Source organism: Condylura cristata, unplaced genomic scaffold (genome assembly GCF_000260355.1).
Source record: "Condylura cristata isolate star-nosed mole 26May11 unplaced genomic scaffold, ConCri1.0 scaffold00006, whole genome shotgun sequence".
Taxonomy (NCBI): Eukaryota; Metazoa; Chordata; class Mammalia; order Eulipotyphla; family Talpidae; genus Condylura; species Condylura cristata.
Window position 1 is genome coordinate 28,789,959 of NW_004567107.1, and position 19,149 is coordinate 28,809,107.

The following is a 19,149-nucleotide window of genomic DNA, read 5'->3' on the forward strand; positions in this document are numbered from 1 at the left end:
GGGCTGTCTGCATTACTCCTGAAGTTTCACCCAATTGTCCGCTAAATGATAAGGCTCAGAGGGTTGAGAAACTTGTTGTCTAGTGCATATATATTATTCCAACAAGAATACGCTTGTTTTACAAATAATAATTCCTGCAATTGTTTGTTTTTCTGATCTTTTGAAGCCTAGGTATAAACCAGGAATTGGAGCTGAGGTTTTCTTACATTTTGAGCCCTAGTCTATTTCCTCCAAGCAGACATGTTTCTCCGCATCCAAGCTCCGCTCGCTAGATTATATTAATTTTATATTAACGAGACTGCAGCTGCATTTAAGTGGAATAAACACCAGCCACAGCTTAAAGGACGGAACCAGAGCGAAAGACAAGGCTGCCCCCAAGTGGGAAACCCGCAAAGAGCTGCGACACTTTACACCTTAGTTTCAGGGAACTGACGGGTGCCACATTTTCAGCTCCAAGGAACCCCCTCACCTTGAGAGCTGCTGGGAGGGGGAGAGGGGAAGCTGGTGGAAGGAAGGGGAAGTTCAGGAAAAAAGAAAAACCAGTGTCTCCCAATCTATCTAGCCCATAAAGAAACAATTTAAATTCAGGTTCCAAATGCGGACATTTTCATTTAGAAACACAGGAGCGGGGGTCCAGGGTTTCAAACCAGCGTGATTCTGGTTTCTAACCTGGCCACGAGGCAGAGTTGGAGATTCTGGGCTATGAAGCAACTTTCTGTTTTCCCTTCCAGAGTCGGGTCAGGGGCTGAACTCGCGGTCGCGGTCCCCAGAAGGCGCTGCCTCTCGTCGGCGTCCCCTAGACTCAGCTCCCGAAGTTCCCCGGCAGCCACCGCGCGCGACCCCTCCCACCCACCTAGGATCCGCCCCGCCATCGCCGTTTCCATGGAGACCTGCGCCGCGCGCTCGCCGCCAAGTCCTACCTCTGTTAGGTTCCACCTCTCTGCCTTAGCAGCGCCCAGCGCCAGACTGAGGAGTGGGATTCTGGTCCAGGACAGTCAGGTTGAAAAGAAACTTTTAAAATTGTTTATTATTATTCTTTTTGCTTGTTAATTTAACTGTTTTTGTGACCATTCCTTATTGAAAATGAGCTTTAAGTCTTTTGCAAATTTGTTTTAGGGGAAGGGAATATATGTGATTTGTCTTTCTAGTACTTTAATGCAACATTTTACCTTTCGGTTTAATTGTTTGCAGCAGAATGAATGATCCCCTGTCCTCAAGAATCCTTGCTCTCCTTACCTTAGTGATTGACCTTTGCTGGGTGCGCTTGTGGTGAACAGGACACTTGGGATGTGGCTTATTTATTTGTGTCAGTAATTGGCCACAGAGAGGTGATTACCAGACCCTAGACTTTCAGTTCTTTACTTTCCAATCTTACCTTTCCTTCCAAGGGCTGCTGCCCTAACTGTACCAGATAGAGGAGGTCAGGTGATCACAGAGCCCAAGTGGGAATGCAAAAACTGTGCTCTCAGAAGCATCTTGACTGAATCTCTAAAGAGGGCTTGGAAGCCCTCTTTATTCTGATCATTATTGTCCAGCTCATTCTGATCAACTTCCATTAGGAGAGGGCCACACCTTCTGGTTTGTCGACCCTTAAGTCTGAATATATCCCTCAAAAGGTATCTTAAATTATTTGATGATCATGTTTCAGTGAGTGGGTCCTGCTCCCTGGTGGCTATCAGTATTTCTTTTTGATGGTGGGTAGAATTCAGGTACCCGGTGACCACTGAAGGTGCTTCTTAACTCCTGCAGTTTGGCTGTTCAAGGTGGCTGGCTGCTAAATGGAAATCTAGCTATCTCAGGAAGAGGCTGATTTGAGGAGTGAGTGCCTCAGAGGAGAAATAGGGTACCCTAGGGAGTGGTGTTGCTTTTACTTTTTACAGAATCCAATGGGGAACAATTATTATCTTTAGTTTACAGAAAAGGAAAGGGAAGGCACAGAGAATTTCAGTAACTTACCACACAAGGATGTGACTTCCAAGTTCCACTTAGTATTCTGAATTTAGTTTCATTTTCTTTTGCCCCCATGGAGCTTTTCTACCTTACTCCCTCATTAACTTAATCACATCTATCCACTAACTTAGCAGGGAGATGCTTCATTTCTGCTCCTGCCATCTGACTGTCATGCCAAGGGGACAGAGAAAGTCATTTCCATTTAATTAAGTTTTGTACCTGGCACTTGATAGGCACATGTATTTATCTTGTAAATTAACAAAAGAAGGAAATCTAACAGACTTATAATTATGGATCATGCATCTAAGATTTCTTATTCCCATTTATTCCTGAAGCATGAGACAGGAAATTAATGTAAATCCCTCTCCACTAGCCCCTCTCCCACCCTTTATGAAGAGGAAACAGAGGGAAAGATATACTTATCATAGGTGTGCACAAACCTAGGACTGTTTGCCAGACTCCAAATCTACAGTTTTTCCACATACAACACTGTCTGCTAGATCACCTACAACAAGGCAGTAGTATGAAGAAGGCAGATTCTTTTTTCTAAAGTGAAAATCTGTTTGTAGGTGTGTTATTCTTTAGCTTGTCAGTAAGAGAATGCATGAAGAGAAAGTATGTGAATAGCAAAATAATGTGCTGGGAATAATCTCATTTAGAAAAGATTTATCTTTCATTTGGGTCCTGATTTAGGGAACCCTGAACTTCTACATTATATAGGGCTAGGGAAAACTAGAAGCATTTTATTTATCAGTTCCTTTTGTCATTGTCTTGTCATATGTCTAACACAGAGGTGTGTTAACTGGAAATAGTCTTAATGATTGACAAAAAATTTATTAGATAATCAAAGTGAGGATTCAAACCTGGGAAGTAGCCCAACAGAATTACTCCGTGAGAGCTATGCTAATATAGACAGGTTTGAATATTCTTTATATAGTTAGGAACAGTGAGTAACTGACATTAAAAATGTTATTCTGGCCCTCCCTTATGGCGCAGAACTAAGAAGCTAAAGCCACTTGAGCATGAGTTCGATCTGCAGCCCCGGAGGTGACCCACATGGGGGTCAGACCTCTCCTGACCCACCCACTGCTCCCCTCAGTAGAGTACTTCGTCAGTCAGCCTGTTCTGCTCACCACTCTGTCTGGTGAATCCTCTCACCACCCCTGTACCACTGGCCTATACTGCAGTTCTGTATACATAAATACATAAATCTTTTTTAAAAAATGTTATTCTTCACAGGATAGTTCTAAATTGTTTTGACCTAAGATATGCTGTTGTTAGTGGAGAGCAATAGAGCAATGCAGATATAATCTCTTACTTTTTTTTTTTTAAAAAAAGATTTATTTATTTGTGCATACACAATTGGGGTACAGGCCAGAGGAGCAGGGGCAGTGACAGGATTCACCAGAGACAGAATGGGGAGCAGAACAGGCAGATGGACTAAGTAAACTGCTGAGGGGAGCAGTGGGCGGGTCAGGAGAGGTCTGCCTCGCCATGTGGGTCACCTCTGGGGCAGGTAGGGATCGAACTCATGCGGAAATAGCTTTCGATTCTTAGTGAGGCGCTTTAACCCCCTGTGCCACCAGGGAGGGCCCGTAGTCACTTCCTTTTTAAAGAGTGCTTTGCAAAGATGCAAAGACTGGCTACTTCTGGGCAGCAGAAACCCTGTACAAACTACAGAAAGGAGCCTGTTTATACTTTAAGCCTATGAAGATGGCTTTGCTCTCTTGCCTGCTAGATGAAGTCGGGTATCTGCTGGGGGTGGCAGTGGATTTCCAGACATTTTGCAATATGTTCACAAATGGAATTGCAGGACTTGTTTTATTGTTTTGAACTGAGAAGGTATTGAGTGAGCACCTGACACAGAAGAATGGAGTCTGCTGAGGGCAAAGATGTGCTGTGGAATATGTCATGTATTTTAAAGCCTGAGTGTGTTTCCTGATTTATCTTACTAGAAGCATCATCTCTGCTCTGTCTAATCACTTTGCAAAGCACATACAATTTAACTTTAGGTAAAATTCAATCTGCTTTCAGTTATAGTTTCCTAGTTTTTGCAGACTTTAATTTAATCTAGTTAACACTTATATTTTTTTCCTTTTGGTTGGCATTTTCCTTGATTTCCTCTTTTGTCTTTCTCCTTTTGTACTCATCATTCACCTTTCTTTTGCCTGCATTTTTGCTCTTCTTCCTGGGATCTTTAGGGGTCACAGTCACTTTAGCTATTCTGTTGACTATCTTAGGAAAATAGCATCTTGTTATGCCTGTAGGTGGCATGTGTAGACTGCAGTCTGAGGAGGGGCTGGGAGTTAGGTTTAATTCTTGGATAATGTCAGTGGATTGACTGAAACTGTATTGAAACAGTGAAGCACTGAGGTTTCAAAGAAAACTTAGCATTGAACCAGGAATCATTAAGCACAGGACTGTTTACCTATGTGACTGCCCGTGACAGTTTTTTGCCATGCTCTTCAATAATTGCAAATCATTATTCTAGAACACTTTATTTATTTATTTTTTTAGTTAGCTTTAGATGTTTTCCATGGACAGGTCAGTGTATTTGTGTTTGAATTGAGTGTCTGTTCATTTCCATTTTAAAAACACAGCTTGGGTTGTGTGATGATCATGTCAGTGTGGAACGTTCCCACCTAAATAATTAAAAGTATAAAGTCTTATGTCCGAGAATTAAGAGCAAGAACTCTAGGACGACTAGACTTGAACTTATTCTTTCACCTGTGAGCTATGTGACTATGGAGAAGTCCTTAACCTCTCTGTACCCCTGTTATTAAGCATTTACTGGTTTTTGTTAGCAATTGTTACTGTCATTACACGCTTGTCCTTATAACCCATTGGGCCACAGTACAGCTATAATTCCATATCTGTTTCTACTAAGGGTTTTTGTTTATTATGAAGTCACTCGTTTCCAGATTTCTGAGGTCATTGGATATGACTTTCTGATAATGGGTCTTCAGGCTGTCCTTCTTTATCATCAGAAAGTATGGGCAGGCACTGGACTTTCCAAAGCCACAGGTTCCCTTGAAGTTTTACCATGGCCACTTAACATCTTGGAGCTTAGTTGCTCTCCTCCTCTCTCTGGATTTGCGTGTTCATCTTTAATGAGTGACAAGAATCATTGTCCTAGAAAGAGCCATGTCATCTTTACCCCACTGTGGCCCAAGTTACACTAATATGCTTTATGACAAAAAATAAAGCCATATGAACTAAACAGACATTTCTCTGAGGAAAGACCTGTAACTTGAAGTGAAAAGTTGATGAACATTGCTGATCATTATTAGAGAAATACAAATCAAAACCAGAATGAGATACTATCACATACTTGTTAAGAGGGCTATTATTAAAAAATCAAAAGATAAGTATTGGGAAGGATGTGAAAAAAAGAGAATCTTTGTGTGCTGTTGGTGAGAAGGTGAACTGGGGCAATCATTATGCAAAACAGTCTGAAATTTCCCTTACTTTCCAAAATGGATCTCTTTCCCCTAGAAAATTCCATGGTGCAAATATTTATTACTTCCAGGAAAGACATAGTGTATTCAGTAATTATTTGTTAATGCATAAGTATATGTTTAACAGAAAGTGTTCATTTGGTATTATTTAGAATCAACATTATTTGCATAGTGTTATAGCTTATTACTGTCCTCTAGAAATGAATTTATTTATGAGACACATTTCCTACTGGGCATAGTCATGTGTAACCTGAGGGAACTGAATAGAGGTTGGAGAAAGGAGGTAGGAGAGGTTAAGTCTAAGTCAATGGAGTATGACTTTTTGAATATCAGATTTTGGTTTCATCCTGAAAAATTTTCTCCAAAACCCCACAGTAGTCATTATACTTACTGTATAATGTTTAAGAAATACACTAATTTGAATTTAGAAGTCATTTTATGTGAATATACATTTATGCATTACAGTGTCCTTTGTTTACTACTGAAGCCGTTCTTATTTAAGCTCACCTAAAGATTCCTCAGTGACTTGAAGTGAATCAGCCCACTTCTCAAAGGTCTGCACCCCTGTGCCTGGGACACAGTTCTGTCTATACTATCTCTCATTTGGAAACCTCCACACATGTGCTTCCTCTACCTGAAACATTCCTCCCTTCTTTTCTTGGATTGGCTGGCTTGATTATAACTGCAGTTTCACTGAGCTATCACTTCTGCAGAAGGCTGTTTGCTGCTCCAATGGCTGCCAGGGCCCTGAGCCCCTACATCACACAAACACACTGTGCTCTTCTAACAGGAAGACTGCTGGTTAATATTACCCTCCCCTCAGTGGACCTTGTAAAATGATTGGGTTTCAGTAATTGCAGGGATCCCTAGGTATATAAGCTCAAAGGGGCGAGACTGATTACCCCACATAGTAGAGGTGTGAGCAGCTAGGGTGGTGTCCTACAGAGGAATGGTGCAGAGGTGTGGAGACACCCATATTGGTTAAACCAGAGATACTTCATGTTGAGAAGGGGTTGATGAAGTACTTCCTGGGTTACATTTCTAAGAAATCAGAATGGCTAATACAAAATTACGAGTATTTGACTACTTTATAGAAAGAAGATAAGGGGTGAATATTCATTGTGGTGGGGCCAAACTAGCACATTTAAGGGAAAAGGTCATACTTTCAGTATCTGTTCATCTGTTCCTGCCTTATTCCTCCCATGTACAACATGCAGCAAGTTCTTGATGAAAGCCAGAGAGTTAATCTTTGACCTAGTCCAGGTACTTGATGATTTAAGAACCATGTTGACAATACCACAATTAAAAAAAAATTAAGTGATGTCTGTGACAGGTAGTCTCCCTGAATAGAGTCCTGTCAGGCCTGAGTATGTGGGTGGTGAAAAGTTGAGGAATGCATGGTTCACACAATCCTTGGGAAATAAGAATTTTGAAACTTAAGAGTTTGTTTGTTTGAAATCAAGAGCCCTTTTAGTGTCTTCCTTCTCACAGGGCTCTTGCAGGAAGGGTAAGTCCTGCCCTGGTATGCCCTGGGAGGATCTTACCAGGGCACTTTGGATGGGACCAGAAATCATGTCCATACTTGTGATTGACAGTGAAATAGTGGGAAGATCTGTGGATTTGAGACCAGAAGACCTGAATTCTGATTTCAGCTCAATGATAATAATTCTGTGTCTAGACAAATTGCTGACACTCACACACTGCATCTGAACTTCACAAAGGCTTTGACGATCAAAGGAGAGAGCGTGTGGAAACTGGCTACACAAATAGATTGCGAATTTTTAAGTTACTAGAATCAGCCATGCTTACATTCATTGTTTTATTCATTCTGTTAGAAATTTCCAGGGACTGACTGTGCATGGTTAAGAGGGGCTGAAGTCTATGTATAAATAAATGAGTTTTTCTTCAGGACATTTTTTTCTATCACTTATTTTCAAATTATTGGAGGTAACTCAAGAAAACTTGGGAGGAGTAGAGGAAGAATGAAGAAGAACTTTTATTCTGCAGAACTTATATTACAATTGGAATAAAAGGCTCTAAATATTTCATCTTTTTTGATTGTGGGATTGTTAGCAGTCAGTCTAACTTTGGTGAGTGAGTAGCATATATGATTGGTAGGTGGACTTAAGTTTTTGTTTTTGTTTTTTTTTTTTCTGGTCTTTCTGGGCCTTTCTATTCTTCAGCATCATTCTGTCTACCCTGGCCTGGCCTGGATTGGCAGAGTATTTAGAAAAGAGACACTGTGTGAGATGTTTGTACTGAGTAAGTCTGATTACATTTCTTTTTCTTGTCTTGTTATCATCTTCCTTCATTCCCCTTGTAGACTTTCTTTTGTTCTTTTAAAATTCCTATACCATTGATAAAATCAAGGTAAATTCTATACTTGGTAACATAAATTACACAGTAGAAAAATCTTGGAATAAACCAGGATATTATGGTCATATTCTGTTTATATTCACATATACATTTAATTGGAATATATATCCCCTGTGAAAGAAAAAAAAATTAACCATTCTTACTTAGGGACTAAGAACCATATCATGACATAACATTTATTAATATTGCAGATTATTCAACTGCCCTCAAGTTCTAATCATAATGTTTGTTAGGTTGTCAGATGTTAATATATTGATTGTAGGCCACATTTTAGATACATAGCTAGAAGGATCATAAATGGTGCAGTTTTTTAATGTTTCTGCATTTTTATTTGTAGATGGATCCCATACCTCCCATTCTGACTGAACATTTTCCAAGGAATGAAGCAGACACTCCTCGAACCCATGACCTAAAACTCTTACGAGCCAAGCGTGTTGCTTATTATGAAAGCATTGGGATCATCAAGGGTGATACTTCCAGGAAAGACAGTCAACCATTGTTAGTAGCATCCCAAGGCAGCAAAGTGAATACCTCAGAAAATCCAACTTTTGAGGTGAGCAGCATTCAGATATCCCCTCATTATTTGGCAATTGGAAAGAAACCTTTACTCCAGGAAGAGACCAAAGTAGCTCCTGGAGAATCAGAGCAGGTTCAGGACCAGCGACCCCAGGAGGAACCCAGGAAAGGGGACTGCCTAACAAAATTGGATCTCCACTTGTTGGCCGATGCTTTGGTTCCTGAGAGACAGAAGCTGCGCCATGTAATAAGTTGGGCTCAGAAGTTCTTATCTAGCCCTTTGGAAGAGTACAGTTTGAAGTGTCCCCCAGATTCTCCAGGATTCCCCCAGTCTAACCTTTGCCAATATTCAAAAGCTCAAGAAAGTAAGAAAAATGTCCATCCAAAGTCATTGTATTTTCCACCCCTTCTCAAAGAAGACCAGTGTAGCCCACAAACAGATATACCCAGTTTCTTTTTAAGCCCACCAAACAACTTTTTAGAAGTGGATTTCTCTTCAGAATTTTCAGGCTCCTTCTTGAAGCAGGAGTTTCCCAGAAATAACTCTTATGAATGGCAAGAAACTCCAGTGATGAGTGAGGGGGAGGGAAGCACTTCTAGGTCTCTCCCTGATTGTTTTCAGAAAGAAGATTCCACTCAAGGAAAGTATGAAAGATCAAGAAATAGTTGTATTCAAAATCCTGATGACGATAAAATGTTTCCTGAGAGACTAAAGGTTCTGCCACAGCTCATCCAGACTTCTGAAGTAAGTGAAACTTTAGAGGAAGCCAGACAGAGCCCACTCAGAAATGGTTACTTCTGGACCCCATTGACGGACAGCTCAGAGGAGGAAGGTTTAGATGAACCAGAAGAGAATAAAGGGACACTTAGAAGGTTTTCAGGAATTACCTTTTCTCCCACAAACCATAGCACATTAGTATCAAAAACTATGGTCTCCTTAGGGGAGACATGCCTGGACACTGAATCCAGGGAGTGGTGCAGAGAAGTGGCAGAGTCCTCTGTGGGAACTTCTAAGGAGGTCATAGTGGAACTCAAGGCTGACAGCTCCAGGGATGAAGAACTCATCCAGCGACTCCCTGAGAGACAGTGCGTAACTTCCAGTTACAATGCTGATGGAAGGAGGGACTCAGACAGTATGGGACTCACTTTGAGGTCTCGCCATACTGAGATTAAGCATAAAAGTGACTGGAAACATGTCCTTATGGAACAGGCAGGGGAGGTTTTCCTGGGGGCAATACCAGGAGGTGCTCAGAACAGAAGTGTGCATGGTTCTGCCACAAGCAACCTTCCTCTGATGACTCAAAAGCAATTTGACCTAACACTTCCTGAAAGTTTTTTGGGCTCTCAAATTGTCAGTCAGCCACTGGAGGTGTCAGAGGGTCCCTTGGACAATGCTGTATTTCCTGTGTGTTCAGATTCCACTATCTTCTGTGGACCCACTGTAGATGCCGATGGTGCCTGGGGTAGCACTTGGTATGACCAGTTGCCACTGCCTGAGAAGGATGAACAACCCACGCAGACAAGCCAAGTGGTCCCTGGGGAAACAACTCACAAAAAAACAGAGAAGACACTTCCTTCAAATCACTCTATTTTCAGAAACATTTCCACAACTCACTTGAAGGGATCCTTCCCACCCCAGGATGTGGGCCACAGCCTCTCCTGCAGTGAAGAGCCACTGAGTAAACCAGAGCAAGGGGCCAGTGTCCTGGAGACTTATTTCTACTATGTGCATATGTTGAACAAGATCAGGGGTCTCTCTTCAGAAGACAGGAATTCCTCTTTGCCTTTCCAGGGGTCTAGAACATCCAAATCATCGTTGGTAATTCCATTTCCAGGAAGTCAAGGCAGTTCTAAAAGCAGCTTAGATAGGAAGACCAAGGGATGGAGAGAAGGTGAGGGGCCCACCCAACCCCGAGAACAAGCCTGTGTGGAAGAGGCAACTCCAGAAGCTGCAGTTTGGGAGGAGGCCAGATTTTGGAAACCTGAAGGCAACTATGGTATGAAACCAAACCAAGCCTGTAAACGAAAAGCAAGTTTATTGGCACTTTATTGTACAACATGGGACACGGTCAGTGAGAAAGGGGCATAGCCTTCATTTTCCATAAATACAAGTGTGAACTGCCCTGGTTCTTTTGGAAATAGTAAAAATTCTATAAACTGAGTGGTGCAAACAACAAATGCTTGCACCTCTCAGTTTTGGAGGTGGGGAGTCCCAGCTGAAGGCCCTGACACACTCAGTGTCTGGTGAGACCCCTTCTGCTTCATAGATGGCTCTCTCCTTACTGTGGCTTCAGATGGTGAAAGCAGAGAGGGGGAGATATTCTCTCATGTCTTTTCTAAGGGGGTTAATCCCTTTCCTGAGGACTCCACCCTCGTGACCTCATTTAATTCTAATCACTGCCAGAGGCTCCACCTTTTAATATCACATTGGAGGGTAGGCTTTCAACATATGCATTGGGAGGGAGTCTCAGACATTTAGTATATAGAATGGGAATAATAATTTTGCAAGTAAATTATAAGCTAAGAGATACTGTTTCTTTTTTATTATTATTTTGTCAGACCAAAAGCCATTAACTAATTAAAAGTAATCCTAGTAAATAGTTATTCTGAAAGATAAACTCTATGGCATTCTTCTGGCTGACTAGATATCTTTCTCAGGTGCTTGCATTTTCTATGAGGATGATGTTTCTATTCATTTGTTCTGTCTAGTAGTTTGTATGGAAATAAGCATTTTATGCCTTTCATCTAAAATACATTTTAATAACCAAGCGTTAGAAAATAGAATCTGCCTCTCCAGTTTGAGTGCTATGTAGATAAAAAAAATGATTAATGCTTTTTCATTTCATAGAATAAGCTCAGATTAGGAATTTAAAACATCTTACTAGATCTTTATGCAAAATTTTTTTCTTATTTGAATTCATTCTCTTTCCTTGTTTTTTTTTGGAAGTAGGTTACATGATTTATTATAAACAATAGTGAAATATAATATTCCCAAGCTATTCTGAGATAAAGCTGAAATGGGAGAAGATACATATTATTAAAGTTTGCTTATAATATTCTTATAAGATTCGGGAAACTGAATGACATGCCTTCTGTCAGTACCGATAAGAGTACATTTACAAAATAAAATCTGTGCAAAGGAAAATCTATATAATCAATATGAAACTTGAAGGATTTGTAACTTTTTATTTTATACTTTTAGGAAGGTTATGTTCTGCTACTCTTAAAATGACATCTGGAATGAGCAACGTTACAGGGGGCTACAGGGAAATGCCTAATTCTGCTTGTTCATCTCATAAATATGGAGCTATGAAGCCAAGGTTTGACTACTCTGTTTTCTCACATAATACTAACATTTTTTTTTAAGATTTATTTATTTATTTGTACAGAACTGGGGTACAGGTCAGAGATGTGAAGGGTGAGAGGATTCACCAGAGACAGAGTGGGGAGCAGAACAGGCAGATGGACACTGCTGAGGGGAGCAGCGGGCGGATAAGGAGAGGTCTGCCACGCCATGTGGTCACCTACAGGGCAGGCAGGGATCGAACTCATGCGGAAGTGGCTTAAGCTTCTTTGTGCTGTGCTTTAACCCGCTGCGCCACCAGGGAGGGCCCACTAACATTTTAAAATATCTGAGCATTAACACTAGCAATCTTCTGAGGAATTTCTTAATATACTACTTTATTCAGGTTTCATCTAGCAAGTGAATAAAATGACATCAACATTCAACTCTATTTCTTGGTTTTGCTTCCACGATGCAAGAACCCTTATCCATCTTTCATATTTTACTGTGTGAGAGGGCATTCTTCCATAGAAGTATCACCTAAAGCAAACTTCTCCAGCAAGTTTCTTAACTTTTCTGTTTGTTCTGGGATTCTTAGCCTGTGCTGGAATATAGAAATTAAAATGCAAAACTTGGGCATGACTCTTTGTTGCTACACTTGTTAAGTTACTTATACTCTCTAACATTCAGTTCATCATCTGCAAAATGAGAACAATATGTACTCTACCTGCTTTGAAGAATTATTATGAACATTAAATACAGTGTATGGGAGTATTTTGAAAATGATAAAGTTCTGTATTCATGTAAGATATGATTCATAAAAGCATATGTTCGTGTATTTGGTGTACCCCCACTTACCTCAGAACTATCTGACCTTTTGGGTCTATTTATATCCGTTTACAAAACAGTTCTGTGTAATTTTAGTTGCCATTATCAGAATGGGGAAGTGTTTATTCGCTATTTACTTTGTATGTGCTAAATATGCTAAATGCAATTATTCCTTCCAATGGTCCATTTAACAGAGGAGGTCACTGAGCTCAGAAGGTGAGAATCTTGTCCAAAGTCACTGTTTAGTACCTGGCAGAACCAGTGTCCAAACCCATCTGACTTGAGAACTCTTGTTTTGGGTCCCTTTATGGCCTCTCTGGACTCCATTGCTCCTGTCCTATAGTTCGTCAACACACATTTCTTTCCCAGTTCATATCTATGGCCTCAGAGCTTTCAACTCTCTCACATATTACAGAGATCTGTCCATATTTCCAGCAGCCCTGAGGGCCTCACTAGAATGTGACTTTGAACCTTCGGTTGAATATTTGTCACAATATGGTGAAGACATCTGTATCCATGTGATGTTGCTAAGATTAGATTATGCATTTTTATGTATTGTAGGTTTTATGTACTTATATGTATTATAGATTTTTTTGAGCTTTATGACATATAGCGTTTTTCTTGGTTCATCAACATCTTTGGAAAGTGTAAGTGGTTAAATTCTCTTAAGCCATACTTACCAAATACACATTTCCTTTGCATTTGCTATTTCTCCTGCCTGCAGTTCCCTTCCCTTTACTAGCAATTTACCTACTAAAGTGATCATCTCTCTTCAGGGTTGAGTTTAAAACATTTTTTTGTCATGTGGGCCAATTTAAGCAATTGGTCTAACTGTAAATACTAATGGGATTTTTTTTAAGATTTATTTATTTATTTATTCATATGTAACCGGGGTGCAGGCCAGAGATGTGGAGGATAAGAGGATTCACCAGAGACAGAGAGGGGAGCAGAACAGGCAGATCGACGAAGTACACTGCTGAGGGGAGCAGCCGGTGGGTCAGGAGAGGTCTGCCACGCCATGTGGTCTCCTCCGGGGCAGGCGGGAATCGAACTCATGTGGAAGTGGCTTTAGCTTCTTAGTGCTGTGCTTTAACCCGCTGCGTCATCAGGGAGGGCCCTAATGGGATTTTTTTAAAAAGATTTATTTGTTTATGCTTAGAGAACTGGGGTACAGGCCAGAGGTGTGGTAGGTGAGAGGATTCACCAGAGACAGAGTGGGGAGCAGAACAGTCAGACTGACAATGTACACTGCTGAAGATATCAATGGGCAGGTCAGAAGAGGTCTGCCATACCATGTGGGTCAGCTCCCTGGCCAGGGATCAAACTCATGCTGCAGTGGCTTTGGAGAGCTTTATAATGCAGTGCTTTATACTGTTGTGCCACCAGGGAGAGCCCTCTAATGGGATTAAAAAAAAAAAAAAGATTTATTTATTTATGCAGACAGATCTGGGGTACAAGCCAGAGGTGCAGGGGCATGAGAGGACTCGCCAGACAGAGTGGGGAGCAGAACAGGCAGATCAAGGAAGTACACTCCTGAGAAGAACAGCAGGCAGACAGGAGAAGTGTACGGCACCATGTGGGTCACCTCCCAGGCCAGCTGGGGATCAAACTCTCACTGAAGTGGCTGTGGCAGCTTCGCAGTGCTGCATCTTAACCCATTGCGCCACCAGGGAGGGCCTCTTAATGGGATATTTTTCTGATTCTCCAAGGCTCCTGCTATGCTACCTCTCTCAGATCTGGGGCACTTATCTATTTGCTCCCAGACAACCTTTCCTCTATCACAGAACCTAATACACAATGAAGTAGAATGTCACGACCATCTGCAGTGCAAAAGCAACTCTGCTGGTTCACTAGGAGCTAGTGCTGTGTCAGCACTTAGTAAGTGCTAAATGAATGAGTGAATGGAAAAGTGTGGTGGTATATATAAAGTTCATGGAAAGCGAGCCTCATTTTAAGGAGAGCCCTTCTTCCTATCACATGTAACTTATCTCTATATATTACACATGTGGAAGATGTATGTATATTATATGGACCCTCTATAAAATCATTTCTGTTTTGTTGGCTTTAAGAATTTAAAGTTGGTTTCTTTTAATACATAACCCAGCTAATAACATCTCTCTTTTAAACACTGCTTTCTCTTAAAGTCATTTCTGGTTAAATTTATTTCTAAAATGTATTAGAAAGCTTTCTGTCATTTCAATGTATGCCAGTCATAGTTAATATCCTGACAGTTGATTTAAATTCATTATCTATAGTTGTTTGCTTTTATTATTGTTTACCACATCTCTAAGTCTTTGCAGTTGTATGAATATTATGTCATTTTCTGAATTTTATTTTTCTTCTTATCTGCTTTTGATTTAGAAATAAATTAAATATACTTAAGCTTATATGCTAAATAAGAGTTAATAAGGTTTTGAGTGAAAGCCTAAGGAACAAAGTGTAGGTTTTATGATGCAGTATTCCTGTAGTTCTTTTCTCCTATGTCCCAGACTGGCTTCTTGGATGCTTGAAAAAGTCACAGGTCCGATAATCTGGGAAGAGAGATATTACCATATATATTCATGCATTTAAGAGTGAAAGCATTTAAACTAGCATGCAAACCACTTGATAAATAGAACCAAAGAGAACACAAACCAAGCATGAAATTGCACCGAGTAATTCTCCCTATCTACATGCTAAGTAGAGCTAGATCTTCAGGGGGTAACTAATTTATATTAGGAATGGAGAAGTAGGAAAAAAATCCCATTAATATTAACAGTTAGTCCAATTGCTTAAATTGGTCCACATGACAAGAAATGTTTTATTCCAAAAACATCTCTCCCAGTTCTATTTTTTAAAAATTGTGAAATGGGGATAGATTTCTTAAGGAGTTGCCCCTAGAAGCCAATTAATATTGGAAAGTATCTCCAGTAGCAAGGTCTTTGTGAAGAACATACCCAAGCTCTGAATATCCAATTCCAAAAGTATTTCTGCAAAATATGTTGATAGGAGGACACCCTTGTCATTGCTAAGTGCCTTACTTGGTATTCCCTTGCAGTGCCCCTTTTGAGGTTGAGTGAAGCGGGCACAGGGCATGAAACAGTTGTCCTCTCATGCACAGCCAGGATAGAGGAGGATGGTTGGATTTCTCAGGTAGAGGAGGATGATCTTTCTTCCCCAACTTCTCCAGGTTTCCAAACCTGTGTCATAGACTGAAGTGAATGACCGTATACATTGAGGAGGACCAACTTTCTGGCAAAAGTATATGAGTAGCTGCATTCCCTTGTTGAGTTCATTCCAGATGGCAAAAGCCTTAAGTCTGAGAGTCTGAGGCCCAGCAGAAAGGGGGCACTCTTGATTCCTTGGACTTCTTCCTGGAGCAAAGTCAACTGGAGGGTGTATCCACAGCAACAGCAAATCTCAGTCTCATTGCCTTGGGGACCTCGAGTAACTTCTAGTTCTTTGTACACTTCAGGGAATAACAACAGTGGACTTGATTTAACTATTTGCGTAACAAATTTATTGAGACTCTAACTTAGACACTGGGGATACATCAGTGAACAAAACAAAAGAACTGTTCCCTCCCTTCATAGTGTTTACATTCCAATGGAGTGAGACACAACAAAAAATATAACTCCAAATAAATCCACAGTGATATGTGGCCCATGACAGTAAGTGTTTGGGAGGAAAATAAACAGCCAAGAGGAAGAGTGGATGCTGGAGGGATTGTGAGTTTAGAAACATGGTAGCCTGGGTGTCTACTTAAGACAACTGAAGAAAATGCTGAGGGAAGGTGTGATGCACACACAGCCTTCACAGACCTGCATGGGTGCCATCAGTAAGCAACACACCTTCTGCTACTTTCTTTTTGTATATCCAAAAGAGTACATTCATTATAAAAAGGGAAGGAAAGTCAAGGATGCTTATGGCCACTGTTGGCAGAAGGTGCTACCCCACAAAGGGGCAGGTTTGCTTAAAGAGACACCTGTGTAGTCACAGGCGGGCAGCCTGCAAGGAGCCGCCTCTGTTGCTTTGCAAAGGGAGAAGGTCGTGAAGAGCAGCCCCTCTACAGTCTCAGGTGGCTGGAGGGTTGCTGCTTGGCTGCTACTTTTTTTAAATGCATACAGAACTGGGGTACAGGCCAGAGGTGCAGGGTTGGTGAGAGGATTCACCAGAGACAGATGGGGAGCAGAACATGCAGACTGACGAAGTACACTGCTGAGGGGAGCAGTGGGCGAGACAGGAGAGGTCAGCCACGCCATGTGGGTCACCTCCAGGGTGGGTGGGGATCGAACTTGCACTGAAGCAGCTGCCACCAGCTTGCAGTGCTGCATCCTAACCCATTGTGCCACCAGGGAGGGCGAAACTTGCTGCTACTTCTGACGTATGCATGTTGGAGAGGTCTGTCCGTATTGACTGATAGATCTCCCTCTGGTGGCTTTGCATGTGCTGTTTGTGGAACCGGGTTGCCTGGGAACATACTAGCCTGTGGCTGTTTCACATCTCCCAGAAGTTCCAAGAGCAGAGGCCCTTTCCCTCCGTGTCCCCTGATTCAGCCACTCAGTGGCATCTTGGCCTCTCTTGCCTATATCCACACCCTACCTTCTTGATTTCAGTTCGGGTAAAAACTGTTGTTGTTTGTTCCATTTTCTGAGTTCTCAGTTGTGGCTGCTCTTGCGACTGGTGTTGTTCTTAGTGCCTCATTTGCTTGCTGACTTAGATGTCAAAGGAAACTCCCCGTAAGAGGATTTAGAAATACATTGTGCTGGCGTGTCACCAACAGTTGTGTCACTCACTGACATTTCTGTGCCCCATTTCTCCTGCAGCCTGTACTCCTCTGGAATATGAATGGGCTGCAACAGCTCTGCACACGATAGTCTCATCCTGTCCTCTAGTGGTTGATGCTATCTCAGCATGCTGCCCAGACGCTGTGGTATACAGACAGCCTGCCACAGTGTGGGCAACTCAGCAGCTGCAGATACACAACCTTATGTGAAAACTGTATCTCTTTATGGCAGGTTTCTGCAGGAAAATAAGCTAACTTTGCCTTAATGTCTTTTCAATCCTTTTATTCATTATTGTTCCATCATGTGCCTCCAAAATCGAGGATGGAAAAAGACTTACTCTCTACTTTCCACATCCAATTCCAGTTTGTTTCCTCACCTAAAATTCCGCCAAACATTTTACCTTTGCTGGTGAAGGCTTGGAAATATTTAGGCAAATCATAATCAAGTAGTTTGAGATGAAAACACTGGGTGCTTATAACAGTTGTTGCACGTATGCAACATGTTGTCTTGTTCTTTATACGCAGAGGGGATTTTGTGAGCTTCCTACTTGCAGCTTTCATTGTCTTTATTCTCAAGGTTTTGACTTATCTCTGCAGTAAGTGTTTTCTCTAGATTTTATCTCTTTCCCCCTTCTATTTGTAAATTTTAAGATTATGGGAACATGAAATTACTTCTGCATTTTCTCAACACTCTTGGCTTCCATTTCTCTGCTCTTCTGGCCTGGGAGGCAGCAATGCCCCAAGCACATGTCACTGAAGCGTGTTCTGCGGGTGGCGTGGAGAGGGAACGCCGCTGTGCTTTCCAGACCCATTAAGTGAGCTCATTTTTCTGAGCTGTTGGACAGAGCTGAAAGGTGGGTGGTAAAGCCTGGGAGGAACCTGAGCTCCAGTAATTTCTGTCCTTATCACCATGTGGCTCCTCAGTGGGTGAATAAATGGGGCCACTCTTGGGGGCTTGCCATTGAGGCAGCTGGCATGGGGGTTCATCTGTGTGTAAGAACATGCAGAGCGTGGAAGTAAAAGGCAGTGAATTATGCATAAGGAAAGAGGTTTCCTTATGCACAATAAAATAGAAAGAGCAGAAATGTTGACATTGCATTTTTTAGACCGTAGAGAGAAAGGGGTAAGGTCTGTGGAGTTTGTTTATCTAAGTTGTGGAGCAAGTTGTTTGTTCCTTTCAATCACAAGTGCTAAGTGGTCATAGATTTCAGGTAACTCCTTTCTTCTAAATTATAGATCTATGGGTAATTTAACGGGGAAAACATTATTAAAGGAATGGTGAGCTGTGGTTACCTAACTCTAGTGAGTAAAATGGTCCAAGAAGTTATTTTATTCCATGGGCATCTCGCAAACCAGCAAGAGACTTTGTGAGCCTGGTGTAATTGTGATGACATTTCAGAGCTATATGCATGAACTTCCCCCAGACAGTTATTTCTCTCTCTGATATGCAAGTGCAAAGCAATGGCACCATCACACAGCTAAATTGTTTCGCTCTGTGCTTTTATTACCACAGATTTCACAGTTTTTCAAGACCGAGCTCAGCTGAAGCAGAAGAGAGAAACTCCGCAGGGATTTATTCCAGTGCTTATGATGTTGGTAGGTGGCCAAGTCATTACTGTGCCAAGTGGTCAAATCTGTCAGATGGACAGAAATGGAGAACAGTCGTTTAAATAGTGTTTTCTGCATGCCAAACCCAATTAAAATTTAAAAACCAGGAATTGCTGATAAGCAAGGGGTGAAGAAAGGGAACAGAGGTCCATGTCAGCTTTTGAAAATTCCCTCTCAAATTTCCTTATTCTAGAATGACCATGTAATGCCTCCCACATCATCTCACATACTGTGTTCCCATTTCTGTTTCTCTTCTCCCCTCTCCAGGAGGGAGGGTCAATCCCAGGTACAGTCCCAGCAACTCTGGGTGCTGACGATGGACTCAGGGTCTCTCAGGTCTCTCATGGGCTGTGTTTAGGTGGTGA

The 19,149-nt window shown here is 41.5% G+C and overlaps 1 protein-coding gene across 1 annotated transcript in view; it reads left to right on the forward strand.

The window, feature by feature from the left end:
• The first annotated feature begins 882 nt into the window (after positions 1-882).
• The window catches only part of LOC105853282, a 100,094-nt gene continuing 81,827 nt past the window's right edge, over positions 883-19,149 (forward strand). Inside the window, exons 1-2 of the mRNA XM_012721244.1 lie at positions 883-999; positions 8,122-10,297. Coding sequence (XP_012576698.1) covers positions 883-999; positions 8,122-10,297 — 2,293 coding nt within the window. The remainder of the gene's footprint in view (positions 1,000-8,121; positions 10,298-19,149) is intronic.